This window comes from Dysidea avara, chromosome 10 (assembly GCF_963678975.1).
Source record: "Dysidea avara chromosome 10, odDysAvar1.4, whole genome shotgun sequence".
NCBI lineage: Eukaryota > Metazoa > Porifera > Demospongiae > Dictyoceratida > Dysideidae > Dysidea > Dysidea avara.
Window position 1 is genome coordinate 25,214,311 of NC_089281.1, and position 27,152 is coordinate 25,241,462.

Below are 27,152 nucleotides of genomic sequence, written 5' to 3' on the forward strand. Positions count from 1 at the left end.
GGGATTCAAGTCCCAGTTAACCTCAAAGTATTTGACACTCGATTTGACAGCCCAGTCCGACCTGCTCAAGTAAACATGGAAAAACCTGAAAATCCTGTAAAAAGCTCTAGAAGAGGACGTAGTGACGTATTAGCCCAGTTTCTAGCAAGTGAGTTTTCAATATTCAATATTTTGTCATTGGGTAGGGAGTTTTACTAAGGCGGAAGGGTGTTACAAGGGGGTGTCACGTAGGTACGCGCTGTAGGTATTTATTTATTATTTGTTTTTACTGTGCAGAAATCACAAATGATTATAACGCACAGATATAATTACTTAAGTTGTTACAAAAATTACTGATGCAGGGAAGGGGAATTAACTATATGGGGGGGAAGGGGGTTCCAAAGTTTAATCACAGAGGGGAAAAAAGAAAATTTATACGAGTCAATGTTTGTCGTCAGGTAGATCTGTAAGGTCGCCAAACTAAAGCTAAGATAATTCGTTCCAACTCGCAAGTAGATTGATAACAACACTGATCATAATAAAGAAGTACGATACACATATACAAAAGACTGAAAATACAAAAAGACAAAAGACCAGTAAAAAGAATATGGTTACAGGCAATTACAAGTACATGAATACAATAAGCTAAATGAATTACAAAATGTAAAGGTTAACTACTAAAAATGGATACATGATATTAAAGTGTGTGTGTGATGAAGTCACTTGTTTGTGCTATAGAGTTCCATATTGAATTTATTTGGTTAACCATTAATATTATTATTATTATTAAATAGAGTGCAGAACCTCTAAAGAGTGTGAGTGCACAACACAAATTACATGATGCAGTGCATGGTGAGTGCAAAAATACAAAAGTGTGGTGTGTGATTACTTAAAATACAATTACAGTGCATGATTATATAGCTTAGTTTTAAACTGTTGTAAAGAAGATTTATTAATTAATTCATGATCTAAGCCGTTCCAAAGTCGAATTGTTGATGGACAAAATGAGTACAGATGGCTGTTTATTCTGGAGTAGGGTAGTTGATAGGTGAAATTGTGATGTTGTGTGTTAGAGTTACTTGGGATGAGGTAATGGCTGGGAATAGGTACTAAATTATGAATTATTTTGTACATCATTGTCACTTTTAGGGTAGATCTTCTTGACTGTAAACTCTACCATTCTAAATCATTTATGAGACCAGTTACACTTGTATGCCATGAATAGTCATTTTTAACAAATCTAACTGCACGTCTTTGAACTTTTTCAATCTTGTCAATGTCTTTATGAGTGTGCAGATCCCACACTGTGCATCCACATTCGATAACTGGTACCACTAAAGATTTATAACATGAGCTTTTGATATATGAGGAGGGCAGTGTTTTAAATTTCTGTGTAAAAATCCCAGTGTATTGCTTGCCTTTTTAGTAATATTTGAAATATGCTCTGCCCACTGCAATTTTTCATTTATAGTTATCCCTAAATATTTTACCGACGATACTTGTTTTATAATCTTTGATTCCATATTGTAGGTGGTGACTGTAGGGGAGAGTTTATTTGTTATCCATAAAAATTCACATTTGTCAAAGTTAAAAAGAAGTTGCCAATCTATGGACCATTTTATGAGATTGTTTATGTCATTTTGTAAGAGGGTACAGTCTTCATGAGAGATTATTCTGCGGTATAGTAAAATGTCATCAGCATATAATCTAATCTTTGAGGTAACATTTAGAGGTATATCATTTACAAAACATAGACAAAGAATGGGGGCTAGTACAGTTCCTTGGGGTTCACCTGATATCACATTTGAAGGGTAACTGCTAGTTCCATCTATGATTACTTTTTGTTGTCTGTTAGAAAGATAATATTTTATCCATAGCAAAAATGGGCCTCTAGGTCCGTAGTAAGTATTGAAAGGGACACGCCCCCAAAAGTACATAAAATGGTGTTAAAACACAGTGATTTTCGTGCATTTTCAAAGCGCCCACAATATTACGTAGTGATACCAACAAAAAACGGTCTGCTAATTACTCACATACCTCTAAGGAATATTCCACCTTATTTTCAAGACAGTAGCTGCCGCGGATATGTGGGCCCAGCACTGTTTCTGAACCCGGTTTGTCATTTTGCCGAATGCGTAATGTATTGTGGGATTCACCCGTTACCAAGACTATGGGAATTCACCTTAAACTAATTAGTCTAAACACAAAAAACAGTCAGTCTGGAACATTGTGTACATTAACAATACTTCTGTAATTCGATGGAATTGTACAAAAAGTTGTTGCCCTCGAGCGGGCCATTCAGTTTAAAGACTAAAGTTAAGGAGAGCCGCTTCGAGAAAGTGCCGCGTGAGTAACTTAGTTTAGAATAGCTTTGTTCTAGTTTCTGTAGGCCTATATAAACAGACACCATGTTTCCTAAGCCAACTTTTAGTGGGTTTCTCGTATGTTTTTGAACTTACCATGTCGGTAGATATGTGGAATTCCACTAAAATCAGTAAATTTTATTAGGTTCGCAATCCCAATGGCTAATTTCAATATGCACAGTCAGATGGCTTCAGTGCAACTGCTACAATACCCCCCCCCCCCAGTGAACTACTATGTGAGCATTCTGTAGTCTGCCAGCCATTTAGACCAATGTACATGGCGACCAGAGCGAGTTCTGAGTGGTTGTTGTGATGTTGACTGGGATAATACGGGAGTAGCAGGCCTTGATGACTGTGGGGTGGTAAGAATGGTTGGTGAAGATGAAATCTTAGAGTCAATAGCTGCATCAGAACTGTTGTCATCAATATAGGCTGGATTAAGTCTGTCAAGTGAACAACTTTAGACTGTCCAGAAATGTCCAAGGTGTAGTGTTTGTGATGTCTCTTTAAAACCCGGAATGATCCATCATAAGGAGCTTGTAGTGATTTTTTACTCCATCATACCTCACAAAAACATATGGACATGTAGATAAATCTGTACTTACATATGACTTTCTTTGTTGTTGTTGTCGCACGGGACTTGGTTGGATCTGTTGTATGAAAGTTTTGAGGTGTGTAGCATAAGATGTAGGATCTAAAATGTCATTCTAAGTATCACTTGTGAAACATTCACCTGGAAGATATAGGGTAATTCCATAAACTAATTCAGCAGGGGTGCACTTCAAGTCTTGTTTAAGGGTGGTACGAATGCCCAAAAGCACAAGTGGTAGTGCTTTAGTCCAATGAGTGGTGTCAGTTAAACACTTCAGTGCACTCTTCAACTGGCGATGGAATTGTTCTACTGGCTATTGGGTGATATGATGTAGTCTGTATTCTTTACGTGCCTAGGAGTCTCATCAACTGTGTCCACAAGGATGATTCAAATTGAGACCCTCTGTCAGTAGTAATAGTGGAAGGTACACCAAATCGAGCAACCCAGCTACTAACAAAGGCTTGTGCTACTGTTTCAGCTGAGATATCTTTAATTAGTACTGCTTCTGGCCATCTAGTAAATTGGTCTACACAAGTAAGTAAATAAGTGAATCCCTGCGATGTTGGTAGTGGTCCTACTAGATCAATTATGCACTTGGTCAAAGCGGACATCTGGAGTGTTAAAGGTAGCAAGTGGTGTGGCAGTGTGGCGATGAATCTTGGCTTTTTGGCACTGGATGCAGGACAGGCCCAATGTTGTATGTCTAAATTCAAAAGAAACAAGTTGTTATCAGGCGTTGTGTGGCTCTGATACCTGGATGGGACAAGTTGTGTAGTGCATCAAACACTATGTCTGAATTTCTCAGGGACATATGGTCTTGGTGTTCGTGTAGAAATATCACACAGCAGGGTGTCAGTACACACTGGCAAAATAACTCTTGCAAACTTGATAGTAGTGTCTGGTAAGTGTGAGTCTTGCAGGTCAGTTTCACTGGGTTGGGCCTTGCAATTGACCATCGCAGTAAAGTCTATAGTGGGTGTGATAGCATTCATCTGGGCTGAATCTTCTCCAAGATGTGATAGAACATCGGCAACTGGGTTTCCTTTTCCTGCAATGTGACGAATGTCACTGGTAAATTGGGAAATGATATCCAGTTGCCGTACTTGGCGTGGTGAGTGACGGTCTGGCTTTGCATTAAGACTATGGGTTAATGGTTTATGATCTGTTAACACATAAAACTCACGGCCTTCTAAGCAGTGTCTAAAATGGCGGATGGAACAGTAGACTGCTAGGAGTTCTCTGTCAAAGTACTGTACTGTTGTTCTGCTGGTGATAGTTTTCTAGAGAAATAAGAGAGAGGGCACCACTTGCCCTCAAGATGTTGTTGAAAGACTACCCCAGTGGCAATGTCAGATACATCAGTCATGATGTTGATAGGGGCATCAGGCTTAGGGTGTACAAGAAGTGTGGCATTAGCTAGCGCCTTCTTAATGTTCTCAAATGCTGTAATGGTTTCAGTAGTCCATTGAAGAGTACGGCTGTTGCTAGGTGTAGCTTTCAACACAGCATTGAGTGGAGTCAGGATATCAGCACATCGAGGTATGAATCTATGATAGAAATTGACAAGTCCTAGGAACTCCCTCAGCTGTCATAGAGAAGTAGGTTGGGGAAAATCTCTGATGACTTGCACTTGTTTAGGGAGTGGGATTACACCCTTGTTGTTGACGTGATGGCTTCTAGCCAGCTGCTACAGATCTGCGACCGCGGTAAAAGTCTTGACCGGCTGAAATTTTGCTTTGACCTGTGACTAAGAGCCTTTTTCGACCTTTGACCGGTGACTTAGCAATGATATTTCAGCACTTTTCAATTGTGGGTTGGAAGCTTTTACCCTGACTGTTGAATTGGCACAATTTTGGAATTTAATTTTTATTTTTATTTATTTGTTTAACCATAAGGGTAAGGTAATTACAAAAGGCAAATGCCTATAGGAGTAACACCTACAAAAACACAAGATACAAAAACAGAGAACAACAGACATTGCAAGCACATTAGTACAATACAGAACAAATAGCTAAATACTGTAGCAAGAGAAAAACAAAACTAAAGTGTTATAATAAAATTTTATGCAACTGTCATCTAAAATGAGACCAATGAGAAAGAGAGAGAATATCATGTGGGACAGAATTCCATAAAAAGATACCATTAACAAAAAAAGAAAACCTATAAGACCTGTAATAGTTTATTGATGACTGCTTACACTGTAACGAAAGGGAGTGAGATCTTGTACAAGAATTGGTAAATGAAAAGGAGCTTGAAAAGGGTAAGGAAATGTGGCAGTGATAAATATCATAAATGGTAACTATTGTAAAATACTTCCGACGAGTAGAAAGAGATGGCCAGTGAAGCTCATGACAACATTCACTAGATGACTTTGACCATGTGTGACTATGACAGTTGTACCTGCTGCCACACACCCAACAAGCCCCACGATTTTGGATTTTCTCCAGAGCAGAAATGTTTTTCTGAGTGTGAGGATTCCACACGATACTTGCATAATCCAAAACTGGTAGGACAAGTGCTCTGAATGCCTTCCTCTTGGCTGAAGAATTACATGTGTGCATGTTATGATGTAACAGATTTAAAGTTCGAGAAACTTTCAATGAAACATACGAGACGTGTTTATTCCAAGATAATTCAGAATCTACAATAACTCCTAGATACTTGACAGATGACAAACACTGAAGAACATGGTTGTTCAGGTAGTAAGAATGATGGATAGGTGAACATTTATTATAATACATAAAAACTCACATTTCAAAGGATTCAGCCGCATTTGCCATGTGGAACACCAAGATGATTTTAAATCCAGATCTTTTTGTAAATTTTTACAGTCAGCTGTGGAACCCACTGGGCAGTAAATTGCAACATCGTCTGCCAAAATCTTCATAGGAGATGAGACAACTGATGGGAGATCATTGATATACGTATAAGATAAAGAGCAAAGGGCCTAGGATAGAGCCTTGCGATACTCCAGATAGGACATTGGACCAGAACCATTGATCACTACACGTTACTGCCTAGTAGTAAGAAATGATGAGAACCACTTTAGCATAGATTTGCCAACATATAAGGTTTAAGCTTCAGTAAAAGGCGTTGATGAGGCATAGAGTCAAAAGCCTTAGCAAAATCAATGAAAATACGGTGGGTACAAAGACCATTATTTAGGTTAGATGCCCAATCATTAACGGCAGACAGCAGCAATAAGGTAGTGGAGAGCTTTTTACAAAACCCAAACTGAGCATCACAAAGAACTTGATGAGACTCCAACAACTCATAAAATTTGTTGAAAGTAATCCTCTCCAGCACTTCAATGATAACACAAGTTAAACTGATTGGTCAATAATTGCTAATAAGATGTTTATTACCCATTTTTAAAAACAGGGGTGATGTTTGCACGGACCCAATCAAGGGGAAGGACACCATCGGCTAATGATTTGTTAAATAAAGCAGCAAGAGGGATAGCAAGTTCTGCAGCACCCTCCTTCAGCAGACGAGAGCAAATGCCATCAGGCCCACAAGCTTTGCTAGTATCCAATGCAGACAATTCTGCACATATATCAGAAGGAGACAAGGATAAATGATCCCCAGCAACCGTAGGAAGGTGCAGTTTTGGTACATTAGAAACATCTTCCTTAGTGAAAACACACAAAGTATTGATTAAATAAGTTAGCCTTTGCAGAATCTGAGGTTACCACCTGATCTTTATAATTGATAGCAGGTATGGCATTACGACAAGCTCTGATCTTGTTGATCCAGTTCCAGAAGGGCTTAGTTCTTTGATGAAGACAATCAGTGATTGAATCAACGAATGCTTTGAAGTAAAATCTTGTGGCAGCATGCACCTTATTTTGCAACAGATTGTATTGGTGTTGGCGGGAAGGTGAGAATAATTTCTTAAGTTTCCTGTAGCATAATCTCTTCAGTCTAATTAACTGTATTGTGGATTCAGACAACCAATGTTTCATTTTTTATGCTGGCAGCGAACTTGAGTTACAGAATCTTGCACAACAGCAAAGAAAAGATCTTTCCACTGAGACCACCATACATCAATATCATCTGCTTCAGCCAGGTTCCAAGGTACAGACAGAAGACATTTGCGAAATGCATCAAAATCGGTCTTCTTATAGTTGTATAACCAACGTTGCACAGAAGTTTGTTTGGGTGGAAGAATATTTAAATGTAACTCAATGCAGTCATGATCTGTGTGCAGAAGATTATCGACAACATCAACAGAAGAAACTAGATCAGGTCTATTAGTGAATGCCAAGTCAAGTATATTGGACCCTCTAGTGGGAGTACACACACATCGTTCTAAACATAAATCATCAATCATAGAATACAACTTAGAAGACTGTTTATCAGAACTTAAGGACAAATCATTCTAACTTGTCTTTGGTAAGTTGAAATCACCACCAAGGAAAACTGAGGAAGTCCTTGGAATTGTAAAGAGTGAAGAACGGAGTTCTGTAGCAGCTGGCTAGAAGCCATCAGCAGACATCATGAAGCCATGCTACAAGTGACAATAGACTATTGATTGCACACACCTTTTCATGCCATAGGTAAACAACAACTGTTCATTGTCTTCGCTTTTGTATAAATGTTTTACATGTTCACCAATGTTCACATTGTCATCAGTGGTTGTCCAAGTCATCATTAGAACACGCTACCTTCACCTGCAGCCAATCCTTCAAGGCCTCGACGTTCGTTACCTACAGTTCCAATAGGTGAGACTCAGGAGATCCTGGGGGATGATAAAATACACCAAACATTACTGGATATAACCCAACATGAATCTGAATCCACAAAAGTTCAATACCATCCCTGTCAAACTTAGGGCAGGCAGTTGAAGTAAATTTATCTAAGACAGCAATGAGAACACCACCACCATGACAATTTCTGTTCAGTCTATATACAACAAGTACACAGAAAAATTTGGAATTTTCAACTAGAGTAGGGACCATAACACATTGTTAAAAAGTACTGAAACAAGCTGGAGTAGTGCACGATATTAATTCACAGTACAACAATAAGAATTTTATACGATATATCCCTACTGTGCATTTCCATTATGGTATCTTGAGCACAGTAGGGACCATAGGGGGCTCCAGGAATTTTGGTGACTGGTTTCTGATCAAACCTACAGCTAGATTTTAGGTGAAGACCAAAAAAAAAAAAAAGAAGGTCAACACCTACGAATGGCTATTCTCCACTAAATAATATTTGTATCATTGATAAAGCATACAAAAATCTTTATTCACAACTTCATAGTTTGCTACACTACTTCTCTGAATACTGCATGTGATTGCTATATTAGAGTGACTGACTGCTCTATTAGAGTATCTCGATCTAAACGTCACCGGTTTCCGGAAACCTCAGAAACCCCCTGGAGCCGCCCCTGGGGACATAACACTTCTTATTGTTTTACTGTGACTTAATATTGTGCATTATTCCAGCTTGTTTCAGTACCTTTTATCGATGTGTTATGGTCCCTACTCTAGTTGAAAATTTCTAATTTTTCTGTGTACTTGTTTGTTAACTTTTTTTTGTAAATAATTATGACTGATGAGCCCATGCATACCGCATCTGAAATGGCCCCGCGCACCCCAATTATTGTCTGAAAAGTGAAGTATCCATTACGCTTGGTTGTCAGCTATGTTCAACCTGTTACGCAGCATTTCAAATCAAGAACTGTTCGAAAAGCACCTCTGCAATCTACGCATACCGAAAGAAAGAAATAGTGCCACATGCCCCGGTTATATCAATTATCGTCATCTGAAAAGTGAAGTATCCATAACGCATTGTTGTCGGCTATGTTCAACCCGTTACACAGCAGTATGAATCAAGAACTGTTTGAAAAGCACCTCTGATATCAAAATAGCCACTATGACAAATACGGACGATTTCCGTTACGAAGGGAAGCCATCACGTGCTATCGCCAAATCAACACTTTATTGTCAGCAAAGATGAATGGGACACAAAGGAGGACACTGGTAAGTCCATGAAGAATGCATTGTATGTACTGCGGTATGCCAAAAGGCACCTGTCAGGCTGAAGTGACGTCAAACAGTGAAAAAATCAAGCCTGTAGCCTTAGCCGTTATCGAGTTACGCTTGTCTGAAGGCATCAGTCAGTCAGTTGCTTACTCAGTCAGTAAAAAATTCCATTAAAATTTATTTTTAAAATTCCGTAGCAACTTGTTGAAAGCGTTTCGGGTCAATCTGAAAGCTTGTTTGGGCTTAGTTTCACCTAACCAATACTTCCTAATCGTTGTTAGGGGAAATTGAGGCTGTTTTTTGGGTGATATTATTTTGTGGGCCACGCCTACTTCTTTGTGATCCCTACTATACACTACTATCGTAGTGTATGATGTAATTTGATGGAACAAGTTCACAGTCAGCTACTGTATGATCCAGGTATGTTTCGGTTACCATGGAGACAGAGCAGATAATTTTGCCAGTAAATCAAGTCTCTTGTTAACTACACTCCTAGCATTAAAACACCAACATGTAAGAGAACGTGCTATTGAATCAGCAGTGACAGTTGACATCAAAGAACTACATATCCTCTATGTTCACACTTGTAAGGCTGGTATTAGCAGTTTGAAAATCATTGATGGCAACAACACAACTTGGACAATACCAAGGACAGTCTATATTTTCACTAATGGTATTATATTCATCAACTGACAAACTTACGCATATAATGTGATGCCATATTTCACACCGGGAGCATTCAATCCCACATTGCCTAGCAGTAACAGCCTTAGAACACTTACCACACAGATATTTCACCATTGAGTTAAGGGTCAGGGTTGGGAGAAATGTCTCCACAGAGCTGCAATAAATTACAGAAAATCAATATGTTCTTATAAGTGCATGCCGCATGAGGTGACAAACGAAATGATAAGAGCGAAACGACACGAAAATCCATACTTGGTGGCCTTGACCTTTGGCTTAGACTTTGACCGCAGTCACAGATCTACCTACAGTGAGTGCCTGTGTGTCACCCTCTTGTGTTAGTCTGGCACGGCCACCCCTTCGATTAGAGATTAAGAGTCTAGTCTGTCTAGCATCACGTACTTGTGCCAGATTATGAGAATCAGGTGCAACTAATCAGATCGTTTGGTTGCGAATTAACACATAATTCGTACGAACTTTTCTTGTGCATTGTGATGTGACAATACGTGGAGATATCTTTTCTGAAAGCCGAGGACACAACAGAAGGTGTTTGTCGAGAATACTTTTGCCTAGGTAACACATTATCGATAACAACGAAAACAAAGGAATATGAATTTAATTTGTGTGGTTATTATGGCATAATACTAAATAATAAGTAAAATGTTCAGTTGACTGCAATAATGTATGACCATGTGGGAAGAGAACCTGCATGCGGGCGGGAAATGGGAACCAGTGAATTTTCTTGGAGTGGCCTAAGCCCAAACAAACCTTCAGATCGACCCAAAATGCTTTCAACAAGTTGCTATGAATTTTTTTGAGTATTAAACAGAATTTTCTAGTGACTGACTGACTGAGTAACTGACTGACTGACTGACTGGCCTCCAGACAAGCGTAACTCGATAATGGCTAAGGCTACGGGCTTAATGTTTTCACTGTTCGACATTGCTTCAGCCAGACATGTGCCTTTTGGCATATCACAGTATGCACAATGCATTCTTCATGGACTTACCAGTGTCCTCTTTTGTGTCCTATTTGCCTTCGCTGACAGTGAAAGGTCTGGTGTGCTGTTTGTTTCAAAATTATGCCTATTTTAATGGGTTGATTTTTTACGAAAACCAACTCATTCTCTTGGTGTGCCATTTGTTTGAAAATTATGCCTCTTTTGATGGGTCGATTGCAAAAATCGACTCGGCTTTTTTTATAATGTGCAACTCAGATTTTGTAGTTAAAAAGACACATAAAGATCAGCTCGGTTTTTATAACTAACTTGTGCAAAATTGACTTGGTTTTTTGTAACTACAGTATCTTGCAAAAATCGTCTCAGTTTTTGTAACTAACTTGTAAAAATTGACTTGGTTTTTTGTAACGTGCAAAAAACATGATTTGGTACATAAAAGCACGCCAAAATATTGACTCGCTGTTTGTAGCTGACATGCAAAAGTACAATAGCTGCCTTCCCATACTCTGGTTTCAGTTGGCTTCGAGCGATAAAACATTAAAGGTCAGTCCAGGAGAGCCAGAGATGGCAAATGAAGAAGGAGACAAGGTAGTAGCACCAAAAAAAGATGTAGAACATTGTGAGATACAGGCTTCACATCTCAGTGCTAGCAAAGATTTTACTGATACAGTTATTATAAGTCAGTATTAAAGCATTCTCATGACGGCAGATAGCTTGCAGTACTGGATGATCTCAACTACGCATCACTGAGAGACTGCATGTGAGTGGGAAAACGGGAGAATTATCTCATAACAAGTACCTATCTAACATCTTCAGTCCTTCTACCAGCGGGAGTTTTTTGGTCATGCATAAGAGTAAAAGGAGAGACCACACCTTGAGACCAGGTATCCATTCCTTCACTTGAGTCCAATGAAAGCTATGGAACAACAATAGTGACACCCAAGAAAAGGTTGGCCACATAAACCAGCACTAAAGGTTATTGGAGTGTCAAGGGGGATAGTATGTTCTGTTGAGTAATAACGATGCAGGGCACAGAGACTATGATATTGAACGTGATCAGCAACTCATTTGGGGTACAACATAGCCAGAATACATGGTGTCATTCATCTTTTGCCAACACATCAAACTGTCGATTATCTACTACCCAACGTTGTTTTAGTCTGAATACTGTGACTGCTTTATTAGGAACAGGGGCCCACATAGCTGCAATGCTAAGTAGGGATTTTCTCTCATAGCTACCATCATCTCTTGTTTCACTACTTTTTATCGCTGGAACCCTACTTCATTTTAAATTAATATTTTTTATTACACTGTTAAGTAATAATGAAAACAGCCAAAAAGGGTGCAGCCTTCCAAAAAAGCCAGTGCGGAAAAAGTTATAGTTAAACCCCACCATGAGTACGATATCGTAGTTATCAACCCAAGGCTGAGGTAAAGCCGAGGTTGAGGTGTTGATAACTAGATATCCTACAGGTGAAGGTCTGGTTTAACTGGCTTCTATCCCACACTTTGAAGCAGTAGGTTCACAAACAACTTGTTAATAAGACTAGATAAGCAAGTCAGTTGTGTATGACTTCTGAATTTGTAGTTTTATAGTGTGTATGGCTTCATTTTTTTGCTGAATACCGTATTTCTATAAATATAAGCTGCGAGAAATTTTCACGAGACAAATTTTCGTGTTAAAAATTTTTCACCGGTGTCCTCAAGCGACGAAAATTTTTTAACAATGAATTACATAACTTTATTAATTCTATACGGCCATTTTTTGAGAAGCAGAACAACAAGCAGCGAAACTGAAGTGTGGCATCTCCGTTCCATGGAGGCTGTGCCTCAGATTTAGAAGTTGTCCGTCACAAATCAACGCAATGGACTGGAGTGGTAGAAGCTCATTCCATGCAACTTGCATAATACATATATTACTTTATTTAATGTGTCCTGTAGTAGCTGTCTATCACGGAATGGCATCATTACCAACGTGCAGCGAAATAGACGAAGCGAGACGAACCCCTCTCAGGGAGAACTTTGTTTTTAAAAGACTGCAGCAGGCATATGTTTGACACTCCAATGGCCAAGCCTCGATCCAGGTGGCCAGAAAGTAGTTTACCGAATTCGTTCAACTTCTCGAATATTACGTTGGTAAAAAATTTTCGTGTAATTAATTTTCGTTGGATGCTACCTTCGACGAAATATTTTTAACGGTTTATAATTATAGAAATACGGTATATAGTTTTATAATGTGTGAAGGTTCAGTTTGCTTTGATTACACTTCTTTCAACTGAATGTGTAAATATATGTTATCTTCCATATATGCACTGGGGTTTAACTACCATATACTCCCAGTTTATTTTTATTTATTTATTAAAGCTTTACAGCACAAGTGCTGAAGGTCTGTCCTACAGACTGCTCAAAGACTTTAGCTACTTAGACTTTAGCTACTTAAGGTGTGTTTGAAAAGTTGGAGAAAGGAGACAAATAAATAAATTAAAAAGTTTTTTACTTTTATGTAGGGCTTCAGCTGTGATATCAAAGGTGGTGGCCAAGAAATGGTTGCAATGATGCCAATGCCAATCATTTTTGTTGGTGACAGTGATGATTAAAATGAATGACATTAGCATCATATGTAACCATTTCTTGGCTGCCACCTTTGATTTTGCAACTTTTTTCACTGTGGCCTTTTCGGAAGGCTGCATCCTTTTTTGATAGCTTGGCTGTTTTGCTATAGGTATCACTTCTTTTTGTAATTGCAAGCCTTGAAGCTGACCTATGGGCCTCCTTTTAACTTGTTTTTTATCTGAATTGTCAGACAGGATTAAGACTACTATTTTGAGTCCATCTCTATTGCAAATTTGAAACTCAATAAAATGATTATCATATATGTTATAGTTATTAGGGTGACTTGTTTACATTGTACAGGATGTTAAGTGCTACCAGCAAAATGCACTGTATAGATAATTAAAACTGCATGGAGAGTTTCAGTTACAAACAAGTCACACTGTCAGGAGTTCAGCTACATAATAAGTGAGTTCAGCTACAAAAAAGTTGTCTGGTGAGACTAATAAGTCACCCGGTAGAGAGTTGAGCTATAAATGAAAAGAGTTCGCCTACGTACGTACATATAACCAGTAGAGAGCTTAACTACAAACGAGTCACCATGTAGAGAGTTCAGCTACAAAGAAATCACCCTGCAAGTTCAGCTACAAGCAATTTACAGGGTAACTTTTTACATGGCTGAACACTACAGGGTGACTTGTTTGTAGTTGAACTCTGGTTGATTGCAGCTGATCTCTCTTCAGGGTGACTTGTCTGTAGCTGAAGTTTTTACAGAGTGACTTTTGTGACTGAACTCTCTACAGGGTGACTTGTTTGTAGCTGAACTCTCTACAGGACGACTTGTTTGCAGCTGAACTCTCTACAGGGTGACTTAATTGCAGCTGGGTGACTTACTTGTACAGTAGCTATACTCACTACACGGTGACTTGATTGTCTGGTGACTTGATTGTCTCTACAGTGTGACTTATAACATAGCTGAACTCTACATGGTGACATTTTTAGCTGAAATCTCTACAGGGTGGTTTATTTGGAGCTGAACCCTCTATATGGTGCACCTGATCTGGTGACTTGTAACACAGCTAAACTCTCTACAGGGTGACTTGTTTGTAGCTGAACTTTCTACAGGGTGACTTGTTCATAGTCGAACTCTCTATATGGTGACTCAAACATTTTAGTAGAGTGATCAAAACACACAGTAGTGTGTTGTGCGGCCAAGAAAGCCAGCATCATGAGTATATTTACAAGAATAAATATAATGCAATTTTCATGCATACATGCTCCCTTTCAAATTTGAATCATTTTCATACTGCAAACTAGGGCTGGGACGAATATTGAAATTTACCTTCGAATATTCGCTAATAAAACGTTCGAACATTCGAAGCTTCGGTGTTAGCTTTCAAGTTGTAGGTTTTCTTGTATTTATGCACATCCTTCTTAGGTTTTATCTTTCTAAACTTATTTAATAAGTTTGTAAGCATTTGTGCATAGCAGCAGTACTGAATGACGCGAACGATCGATTGCAAATGGGCGTGTCCGCTATACTGCAATCATGCACAGGTAAACACCAAGAAATGGCTAAAAGTACGCTTTCCATGTATTATCTATCACCTTATAAGGTGTTTTAAGGCTGCAACTATGGTAGCAAGCTGAACTGTGATGGTAAAAAAGTGGGCTTGGCACACAAAGATCGATCACGAAGAGACGAACATTGATTACGCAAGACGAATAAGCAGCTACAATAAAGATAACCACATTTTATTTGTAATTCTTTCGTAGACTATGAGTGCATTACGAAGCTTCGAAGGATACTTTTACAATCCGAAGTTTACTTAACCTTCGAACCCACGAAGCATTCGAAGCCTCGTCCCAGCCCTACTGCAAATGCCCTCCACCTTCAGCACCCCACATACCAAATTTGAGGAAGATTGCTAATGCAATCGTGAAATATAAGCCTTCAAATATTGGCTAAATTTCTTTGGTTTTTTTCTTTGTTTAGGTGGCTAGGGGTAGGACTTAAGATTATTCTTTTTGCACACTTTACAAAAATCATTATATAATGCAAATGCATAGCTCGATTTTCTTGAGCTTTGGTACAATTTAAGAACGTATTGTGGCACAATCCAAGTTTGGTGCAAATCTGATAAATAGTCACAGAGCTATGGACGATTCTTTATATTTAAAAAGGCCGACTTGTTGTCACACCTATAGGGTAAACTGCTTATGGGAATAACTTTAAAATCGATATGCATATAGATTAACCATTATAGCTCAAATTTTTGTGGTTTAAAAGAAATTGCATTGACAGCTATAGAGTTATAAGGCGAAAATCAAACAACTGTAAATCGCGGGGTTGAAATACTCTAATAGAACAGTCACCGTGGGGTAAAAAGGTGCATGAAAAATTCCGGGAAAGTAAAATTAGCAGCATTTGAACCAGGGACCTCCATACTGAACACCCAAATCTGTAACCACTAAGCCGCTGCTATCACAGCTGATCACCTCACTTATTTTCTACTTTATAAATGAATAATTCTAGCTAAAATCTACTCAGTAGTAAAAGTTCATAATTTCAGATCTACCAATGATTGTTCTAGAACATTCTATATGTGTTCTATTAGAAATCTGCAAAAAAAAATGTGCACTCTATTAGAGAATTACAAAAGTAATCAAATAAACTATGTAATACAGTACTATTAGAACTTCTTTAGTATTCCATCGAATCAAAGCCATATTATAACCATTTTGGTACAGATCAGCAGGGTAGTACACTACTATCAAGACCTACTCGCTCCAATCGTCATCACCACAATCATTATAATAAGTGCTATGCTAATATAAAACTTGTGACAACAAGCTGTAAATTGTATTCTAGCATAAAAGGTGTAGGATTTGCTTTGTAAAAATTGAGTAACTGCAACTTATCATGTTTTGCATGAAAAATCGTTTTTAGCCGATTCCATTAACTAGTTTGCCTGGTAGGCATGGCATGTAATTATTTTTTCACTAGCAAAGTGTGTTTGTTACACGTGCATGTTTGGTGTCTTTTATTATAACTTGCTGCGATTTCAAACCACAAAAGGTTTGCGCTATGTGTACAGACCAATTTTCAACTTATTTCTTCAAGTGGTTTACCCTGTGGTCATGACAAAAAAAATGCTTTTGCAATTTTCTGAAATCAATTGTGTGTAACTCCCTTGTTCTACATCAGATGTGTACGAACTTGGACTGTCAATGTGCTGCATTATGTTCTTACTGTCCACCAAATTTGACTAAAGCATGCGTGAGTTAGAGATTTTTCTAAGTGCATGGTGCAAAAAGAAATGAAGATGAGGAAAAATACAAAGAAAATTTGGAGGTGCATATCTCAGTGATGGCTGGGCAGATTCAGCTACAAGTTTGGAACAGGAAGTGCCCACCCCATTTTCATTTCGCCATCGGAATCGCCATGATAGGAGATACTAATGTTCACAAATTTATTTTTCCCAACTACCGTTAGATTTTGGAACAGCCAGTCTAGTATTAGTTTCTAGTAGGGTATTTCATGTGGTAAGTTGAGCATTACAGATCCTAGAAGAATTTTATAAAACATAATGAGACTATTTGTTTTCCTTCCTTCATCCAGGCTGCACCAGTTAAGATGGCTGAGAATACTAGTAACATGCAGTTCCTGTATAATCATAGTTAGGTACTATGAACCTATATAGCAGCATGGTATTGAATACTTTCTAGTTTATCAACGTATATTTTACATTTCTAGGAAAAGAGAAGGCAAACATGAAAGATATTGAGAATCATGTGGTGGTGAGATGGGCCCCACAGTGGAGACAGTTAGGTAGACAACTCAATATTGAGGAACATCAGATGAACATCATAGAACATGATCATCCCAACAACTGTGTGAAATGTTGCACTAAAATGTTGAGTAACTGGCTGGAGCAGAGTACATGTGATGATACAACATGGGAAGTCCTCATCAATGCTATTGACCATCTGCCTCAAGAACTAGCAGGTTTGAGCAAATTCCCAATGAATCTTGTATATATGTTCACTGACAATTATCATTTTAAAATTATTTTATAGTATATTATATACAGTGTTGCTCCAATGTAACATCATCTTGCGAGAGTGCGAGCAATTAAAAACGAGTTAATTATAGGCGTGGCACCCATTTCGCTCATGAGTATTCATCTCATTTCGTTTGGGATAAATACTTGCGAGCAAATTGGGTGCCACGCTTTTTGATTAGTTTGTTTTATAATCGCTCACACTTGCGTGAGATGATGTTACATTTGAGCGGTACTGGAGCTATGATATACTGTACATGTACTAATTTTTGAGGTACATAATATTTGCACATTGACAATTTTCAGGATTTTATTTTTTGTGGACCACTTGTTTTCACTCAGGTTTGCCTGTTACAAGCATAGGGCTAAATCTCGATAATCATTAATTTTCAAGGATGAAAAATTCACAGACAGCTAAACATACAACCATGAAACATGCGAAATTACAGCCCTCAAATAGTGCGACTGTTCTATTAGAATATCATACACGGCAGTTGTATTAGAATGACTGGCATATAAGACTGTCTTGATTTTGCTGCTGATCTTGAGTGAGCCTCTGGCCTATATGCTAGGGGCATAGTTGCTGTGCCTTTTGTTGTCTGAATGAAACCGACTGTTGTAAGTGCAGCTAGATCATTAAGGGCTGTTGCATGCATACCGTCATCATATAACTTCTTATTTGAAAGCAGCAGGTGCAGTTTCCAAAGCCTATAACAGGCACTGTCAGTTAACTAGAATACTTTGTGAATCTCTTCATCAAAGGAGTGGCTAACTTTCAGTGTTGATGACTTAGCTGGTTTATATACCTATGCCAGCTATAGCCCATCGATTCACAGGCTTTCAATGCAGGTTTCCATGTACCAAATGGCCTATGGCAATGGCTTGTCTGGCTTAAGCACAGCAAACAACACAATCCCCTTACAAAGAATGGCCTGCTGAGTGGGTAAATTCAGGGGTGTAGCCAGGATTTTCTTGAAGGGGGTTCGGATTTGAAGTGGAATGTCTTTAGGAGAAGGCCTGGGTGCTTCCCCCTAGACCATATTTAAACAAAAAATGATGCATACACAAAATGTGCCTTTAGGATGTAACATTAAAAGGTGCTGTTCGTGCATCTAACTAGCTAATTCCTACGTTTATGTAGCTTATAGAAACTATAAACCTATCAGTATTAAATATAACTAATCTTAACTTCCAGAGCCGAGCCAACTTCAATTTCCTAGCACATGGGAGCCCTCCACACTAGTTGGCAATACTTTCTTCCAGGTATACATTATTCTCGGCCGGTCCTCCTGTTGATGGTCAGTAACTTCAGACTTGGCTTGTACTCCAATATATTCAAGACATCATGTGCCTGCAACATGTGACGAATAAACAAACATTCTTCAGGTAAATATACATCAACTATTCACAGTTTGTGCTAACCCAACACATGTATAACACAACCACTCAAGTTTATCGCAGCTGCTGCCTTGTAATATGCATGTCTCAGCAGTCCTTTGCCATTTCCACCATGAATCACATGCACAATTGACCATGTGATGTAATAGATCTCTATGATTTGTTCAGCACTAATGCAAATATTGTGATCCTCAAGAGTAGTACAGAGGAGTGCCAGTATGCAAGTAGCTACTGGAGAGCTCCACGTCTGTAAGATTTGATGTGATTTTTAATTTTAAAAATTCTGCCTCTGTAATATCCTACTGTAATACTAGTTGGTGCAATCACACAGTGGGTAAGTGTGTGTTGAACTTATACAATGATGAAGTGTACATCTGAAAGGGGGGGTTTGTCCGAACCATCTGAACCCCCCCGGCTACGCCCTTGCAAATACAAAATAGAAACAAAAGCATCAAAGGATTAGTTACTTCACAACTACTCTCACAGGTACAGTGTGACTGTCAGGTAGCTGGTATTCTGAATTCAGTGGAACGAAGTGGTGAACTAAAATGTTGTAATGCAATGATGTAGTAGATTTCAGATAGATAAAGGCAAATTCAGTACCACTTTTTAATGCAAATCCAGTAATTATCATGCAAAAAAGATGCTTCAAGAGCTAAGTTGAAAATCAGTTTGTAAATCAAGTGTCATGCAGCTAAGAAAGCTAGCACTTTGGACTGTGGGATGAAAGAAAACACAGTTTTTTCACACGTGCATAGCTTCATATATAGTCCCTTCTCCAAAGCATGCCATTTTACATTAGAACTGTCTGCCAGGTAGGGCAGGCACATGCACACTCCTAATTTGATCAAAATCACTCCAGCCATTGATATAAGCAACCTAGTTTCTATTTTGTTCACTTAGCTTAGAATTAATTCTTCATTTAGGAATTTCAAATTCAAGTAGGGATTATACATACCAATGAAAAGTAATGAAAAGGGAGGCTGTCTACTCCTAGCTGCAACTATGCTAGTAGGTATTAAATTCCTGCTTCAATTTTGTATATAGCTTGTCAGCAGTATAGCCATGACTGAAGTAGGGATTAAAAGTAAATCTGCAGATGTAGACAACCTCTCTTGTTCCATTGCTTTTTAAAGCTTGAATTTTAAATACAGTGCTTGTTTGTTTACTTTAAAAAATGATATGTGAACTTGTGCATAGGTTAGAATATTGCCAGACTTAGCATAAAAGTAATTTCACATCTGAACGTACATCCCAACATTCAATTACTAAAAAGTGAACTGGTCATTCTGCTTTTTTTCAGCTATGTTCTATCCATTACACTACACTACAAACAAAGGACAGTATGAGAAGTGCCTCTGCAATCAATCCAGTTACTACAGAAATTATGGGCAATTTCCATTATAATTGTAATGGTCAGTACAAGCAAGAGCTCTCTTTTTATATTATGAACTCTTGGTACAAGGAAATGATTACATGCTACCCATGAATAACACCTACGTGGTAATGGAGAAAGAAATGTAACACAAAGGATGACAAAGATAAATTCAAGTTGCGTGTATTTTAGCTGCTGCGGTTGGTAAAAAGGCATGTCTCTGACTCCAAGGAATATTGAACAGTGAAGAAATCAAGCCTGTAGTGTAACTAGTGTTACCCATCCTTGAATCATGCTTGACTGAATGAATCATTCAGTTAATTAGTCAGTAAGTTAGTAGAAAATCAAGCATTTAGGGTTGCTCTGTAGACAAATTTGGGCTTGGTTTATACCTAACCAATATTGCTAAGTTGTCATGAGGGCTGTTTTTTGGTGATGTTTTTTGACAACTTTTCATGACCCCTACTATATGTTACTACTGATATTAATGATACTATTTCTGTCATTTTATATAGCCTTTACTGATGGTGTGCAGGATATTTCTGCTACAGTTGACTATCTGCATGATCGATACATCACAGGCAGGTTTTCTTCTACAGAAGATGATTGGTGTCCTTATCAACCCAAACACTATACAACTCTAGCACTCATTCATAACAGAGGTAAACCTCCTGATGTCGTAGTAATTTCTGTCGCACAAGAACTGGCAGTTGCAGGGAATGTTGCCACTAATTCTGCATCTCAAACATTGAGGAATAATAGAATATATTCTAGAGTAACTAAAAATATATCTGATATCTTTGCTCCTGTCACAACTCCTGATGGATCTACTAGAGATCCTAATATGATTCTTATAGAAGGTGCTCCAGGAATAGGTAAAACTGTTCTGGCAAAAGAAATTGCATTTCAGTGGTCTAAAAATAAATTATTGGCTACCAAACAGCTTCTCTTTTTATTGTATTTACGTGAATTTAATGTAAATAGTATAGCAACAATTGAAAATTTTGTGCAGTACATGGTTAAAACAACAAAAATAGTTCATTCTCTTTCAAAATATTTGTTTCAAACTAAGGGTAAAGATGTTGCCATTGTTCTTGATGGCTATGATGAAATGTCTGATGTAGGCAGAAAGAAATCTTTTATTGCAGATATAATCCATCGTAAAGTGTTGTCACAATGTTGCATAGTAATCACTTCTCGTCCTACAGCTTCATCACGTCTTCACAATCTTGTAGATTGTAGAGTAGAAATAGTCGGCTTTACTGAAGAAGACAGACTTAATTTTATTCAAACAGCTTTGGAAGGTAAAGATGATCAAGTGAAAGCTCTTCAGCAATATCTTCAGTCTAATTCTACAATTAATGCACTTTGTTATATTCCTTTAAACATGACCATATTACTCTGTCTTGCTGAGGATGGCATCAATGGTTTACCAAAGACCCAGACAGATTTGTATGAAAAATTTATTAAATTGACAATTAGACGCTTTATTCAAAAAATAAATGATGGAGAGGATAGCATAAAAATCTCTAGTATTACTGAATTACCATCTCCACACAATGAAGTGTTCAAAGAATTAGCACATCTTGCTTTTGATGCTTTACAAACTGACAAGATAGTATTCACCTTAGCTGAAATTGAATCATTCTGTCCTAATTTGACAGTACGTCAAGTTAACAGGGATGGTCTTGGACTACTAAAAGTTGTTCCTTACTTCGATAGAGAAACTGGCAATGAAGATGCTACTCTTCATTTTTTACATTTCTCAATTCAAGAATACATGGCAGCTTATTACATCTCAATGTTATCTAATGCCAAACAAATCAAACTACTTAAAGATACATTCTGGGAACAGCGTTACTATAACACTTGGATTATGTATGTTGGTATAACTGGTGCTAGTTCATTTGCATTAAAGCATTTTCTGTCAGGGAACAGAATACAATTAATTACCAAACTTTCTTCAACTTTATCTGTGTCTACTAGACTGTTGAATGATAAGGTTAAGTGTCTACATCTATTTCAGTGCCTTGTGGAAAGTAAAAGGATTCCAGCATTGGTGGGTAAAGGTCAAGAGATTGATCTTAGCAACCAAACTTTACTCCCTAGTGATCTAAATACACTTGCATTTTTTCTGTGTAGATCTGTTACTAAACATTGGCAAATACTCAACTTGTCAGGGTGTAGTATTGGAGTTACTGGTTGTGATATTTTATGTAATAGGTTCTCAGAAACAGAGAATCATGATATTGTCAGTGTCAAGCTGGTTGATCTGTCTTATAACCATCTGACCTTTTCATGCTTATTCAAATTGTTTGGCATATTCAAATCTTGGCATACATCAGAAGTGATTATTACTGAAGATGTTATGCTTAATAACATTACTAGTTCTAGTTTGTTTGCTGCAGTTGAAGAAAATTTCAACATTGAGTACACTTTAAACCTGTTACTTGTTGGAACGTTTCTATATTTAAATAATGTAGAAGAGGGAACGATACTCTGTGTTCTCTCAAGGATAAGAAATATCCAAAGTTTGTATCTTATGCACTGTGTTTGGGATTCAAGGGTTAGTGAATTTCAACAATGGTGTACTGCATTGAGACAGCATAGACTTGACATTATTCATGTTGTTGGTACTGATATAAGCAACAGTTTTATTGAAGCACTTACTAGCTTGTTATCAAGTTGTGATAAGCCTTCTGAACTGTTTATTTTTGATCCCTTTTTGTCTGACGGTGCTGCTGATGGACTGAGAGATATTCCAGTGTCAAGTGACTGTGTGAGGATTGTTATTAGCAGGACTAGAGTCCAAGGAGTAGCTATCACACGTTTGCTGAGTGATCACTTATCATCTTTGGAATTACTGAACCTTAGTACATGCATTAGGAATTGTGATCAGTTGCAATCACCTGTATGGATACAGAAAGTGCAAAAGCATGGTGACAAAAGTCAGTTGGTTTCCATTCCTTTTCTTCTTCAACATGTTTTATGTCAGAAAGCTTGCCATTGTCAGTTGCAACTAGTACTTTCTGAAAATGAAATTATTTTTGCTTTGAAAACTAATGCTGAGCAGATCTTCAATGTTATAAATCCCATTAACAATTTTGCTTATGTTGTTAATAGTAACGTGAATAAAGGTGATGTCAGATTGCTCCACAGAGAAATATTTGAAAAAGGCTGTGATTTACAGGAACTATTTATACATGGTGCTATTAATGTTGGTGCAAATGATCTAGTGAAGCTTATAAGACGTGATTGGCATAACACGTCATCACTGGTGGTATATACTAGTGGTATAATGATAGGACACAATCCTACTGCAAAGCAGATTGCACTAGCATTCCAGTTGGAACCATCAATAACTGTGTGGAAGTTGTTACCAAGCACTCAAGTTACTGCTGATGTGTTTTATCAGTTAACAAGTTGGCTAACAACTAATTCTAATAATTGGACTGAATTGAATTTTGAAGGATGTAATATTACTGATGCTCTGTGTGAGATGATCCACAAACAAATAATTTTAAATGGTTGCTGCTCAACTGTGAAGATAGTAAACGTTCCTGGTAATCAGCTAACCATAGCAGTAATACCTACACTAATAGAAATTATTTTTATTTGGAAAGTTCAACAATGCACAATCAAAGGAGTAGGCAACTGTTTTAGTAAATTATTCATCAATGGACTTACAAAAAGAAAAATTTTGAAGACATTTGCAAGTTCAGACAAAATAAAAGCTATGTTGGTTACTCATAGTTACATATCATATTTATACTATGGAATAGATTTAAATGAGATCAGAATAACGGATGATCAAATTAGAGAGGTTTACATTGTTAAATGTCATATTAAAGCATATAGCCAGGTTTTGTACTGTTTAAGCAGAAATTTTATAACTGCAGAGTTGGAAGTATCAATCTATGATGCCGTTATAATTGATTGTGACACCTTTTCAACTTATAATATACTGCATGGTGCAAGCGTAAAGTTTGCATTACTAACAACTAACTGTATATATGAATTTAATGCAACACAACATCAACTGCAATTTGTACATCACATTATGACGTGGAGATGTAACAGTACAGAATACAGCATTGGCGAGATGTCGGAAAATTTATTTATGCCACAAAGTGAACCACTTGAAGCAGTGTATTTTATTGGGAAACAACATCCTGTAATGCATGCATCACAGATTAGTATCGTACTCTGTGGCATTACTGTTTTGAAAAGGATTATGATTGAGAATTATTATATCACTGATGAAGATGCAGATGATATAGTGGCTATTCTGTCTCATATAATAACGCTGAAGGAAATATACTTGAATTACAATTATCTTCATTCTACTGCTGCTACTAAAATCATGAAATGTTTACAGTGTATGCCAGAGTTACAGGTGCTTTGTTTCAATGAAAACCATGCTGTTCCAGAGAAAAAAGTAGTTCATAATTTGCAAGCAAACGAAATGAACAACATTCAGCTTACGATAGCAGATGCTGAAAGGATTGGAAACACTGTATACAACTGTAAACACTTAAAGGTACTGAGAATATCAGACTCTAATGGTTGCACTGAAATGGCAAAGTTCATAGTACGTATTCTTAATACTGCTGTGCATCTACAGGAACTTGATGTGAGTAAAAATAACCTTCAAACAACAGATTTATCGTTACTATGCAAAGCAATGCAGGAATTACCAGAATTAACCAAACTTTTTCTCAGTCAAAATAAAATTACTGATTCAGATGTAGATGATATAACGACTGTTTTGTCTAAGAATACTCAACTAGAAGAGTTTGATCTTAGCTATAACAAACTTACATCAGCAGGTGCTGTAAAGATTGTAGATGCTATGAAAAAGTTTAGGAATTTAAGGGTGTTAAGAATGGCATATAGCAACATAAATAGCACTGCAGCAAAGTCCATAGCAGATTTTCTATCTTATAATGTACGATTACAAGAACTTGACTTACGTGGCAATAATCTTCAAGCTACAGGTTGTACAATTATTTGCAAGGCAATACAACAGATATCAAAATTAAACAAACTTGTTCTCAGTAACAACAATATTACTGATGAGGCAACTCAGGATATAACACTATTCATAAATAGCAGTCCTCAACTAAAGGAAGTTCATATTGATCAAAACTATTTTCAAACAGAAAGTATTATTAAAATTGCAGCAGCTTTTAAAACCATATCAACACTAATAAAATTGTGCATGGGAAACAATAACATTTATAACAAAGCAGTAGATTTCATAGCTGATATTCTATCATGTAATACGCAACTGCAGGAACTTAAATTACAGATAAGCAATCTTCTACCAGATGACTGTATAAAAATTTCAGAAGCATTGTCCTATACTTCAACGCTACTTAAACTGGCCATAATAAATGGCAATATTACTAGTGAATCAGCAGACAGTATAGCAGCTGTGTTGTTTCATAGTACTCAACTGAGAGAGTTAATCTTAGATGGAAATTACCTTCAAGCAGCAGGTATCAACAAAGTATTACGAGGTTTAAGAAATACTTCAACCTTAGTCAAGTTAAGTATACAGGACAACCACTGTACTGAAGATGCAGCACATGACATAGCAGATGTTATATCTCATAACACTGGACTACAAGAACTTAATTTACAAGGAAATGACCTTCAGACTGGAGGTATTGTTGTGATTGCAAAAGCCCTACAGAAAATTTCAACTTTAATTGAACTAAATATAGGCAATGATATCATTACAAACGAAGCAGCAGATGATGTTGCAGGGTTCTTATCTAAAAACAGTCTACTACAAAAGCTTAATTTTAGCAATCTTACTGTTGAAAGTACCGAAAAGATTCTAAGTGCTAGTAAACTATTAAGATATTTAAAGGTAGTAAGAATGGTAAATTGTGACATTAGCAATACAGCAGCAGAAATGCTAGCAGGTATTATTTCTATTAATATACAACTAGAGGAACTTGACTTGAATGAGAGTAATATTCAAGCTAGAGGTTGTTTACTAATCTGTAGTGTACAAAAAGTTACAACTCTAAGAAAGCTTAATCTTAGTGGCAGCAATATTACTGATGAAGCAACAGATGGTATAACAAATCTTTTGTTGCAGAATGCTCAGTTACAAATCTTGGACCTCAGTCAAAACAATTTTGATGAGGCAAGCACAATTAAAATTATTGAAGCCTTGCTGAATGTAAATTTAAAAGTATTACGACTTGCAAATGGTACTGTCACCAGCACAGTAGGAGAAGTTATTGCAGAGATTTTGTATCATAATGTACAATTGCTAGAACTTGACTTGAATGGAAATAATCTTAAATCTGCAGGATGCTCAGCAATTTGTAGGGCGTTTCAAGGCATGTCATTAACCAAACTTTCTCTCATGAGTAACAGTATAACTTATGAAGCAGTAGATGATATAGCAGATCTCCTTTCCCACAATATTCAACTACAAGAACTGCAATTACAAATAAGCAACCTTACAGCAATTGATTGTATAAAAATATCATGTGCGTTGCGGTTTACTTCATCACTGCTTAAATTGAGTATTGTAAACAGCAATATTACTAGTGAATCAGCAGACAGTATGGCAGCTGTGTTATCTCATAATACTCAACTTCAAGAGCTAAACTTATATGGAAATTACCTTGAACTTATAGGCATAAAAACAGTTTTGAAAAGTTTGAAGAACACTGCAACCTTGGTCAAGTTAAGTATACAGGACAACTGTTGTACTGATGATGCAGCACATGACATAGCAGATGTTATATCTCATAACACTGGACTACAAGAACTTAATTTACGAGGAAATGATCTTAAGACTGCAGGAATTAAAGTGATCAGAAAATCCTTTCAATCATCATCAATTGAAGTAATTGTAGAGGATTTTGACATCACTGTAAGCCACTCTATACGTATGTAGATAATAGATCATAACAGCTATAATATATATGTAAAAGTATGTTTCTTTTTGTTGGATAATTTTTGTAGCAGTTTGTGTAGCTATATGTGCATGTGTTATTTGTAAACGTTTTGTGCTAGTGTGCATGTAACCTAATGTATTACATTGTAGATTTATAGCTAGCTATTGTGCCATATGGTTCCCATGTATTTTTATTAATATACACTGTAGCCCCATGCAGTTCATTTTATATTATGTGTTGGGAATAAATCATGTAGCTAGGGTATCAGTA

At 37.2% G+C, this 27,152-nt stretch overlaps 1 protein-coding gene across 1 annotated transcript; it reads left to right on the forward strand.

The window, feature by feature from the left end:
* On the forward strand, positions 1–27,110 carry LOC136236693 (protein NLRC5-like). Its single transcript, XM_066026916.1, has 3 exons — positions 1–148; positions 16,877–17,128; positions 20,472–27,110. The coding sequence occupies exons 1-3, from the start codon at positions 76–78 to the stop codon at positions 26,879–26,881; spliced, it is 6,735 nt and encodes a 2,244-aa protein (XP_065882988.1). The 5' UTR covers positions 1–75; the 3' UTR covers positions 26,882–27,110.
* Positions 27,111–27,152: the final 42 nt, after the last annotated feature.

Bases quoted from the DNA above. Each gene is read 5' to 3' on its own strand.
- LOC136236693 (XM_066026916.1), top strand. From the start codon at position 76: ATGGAAAAACCTGAAAATCCTGTAAAAAGCTCTAGAAGAGGACGTAGT. The intron at 149-16,876 runs GTGAGTTTTCAA...TTACATTTCTAG, and splicing joins ATTAGCCCAGTTTCTAGCAA to GAAAAGAGAAGGCAAACATG. The intron at 17,129-20,471 runs GTTTGAGCAAAT...CATTTTATATAG, and splicing joins TCTGCCTCAAGAACTAGCAG to CCTTTACTGATGGTGTGCAG.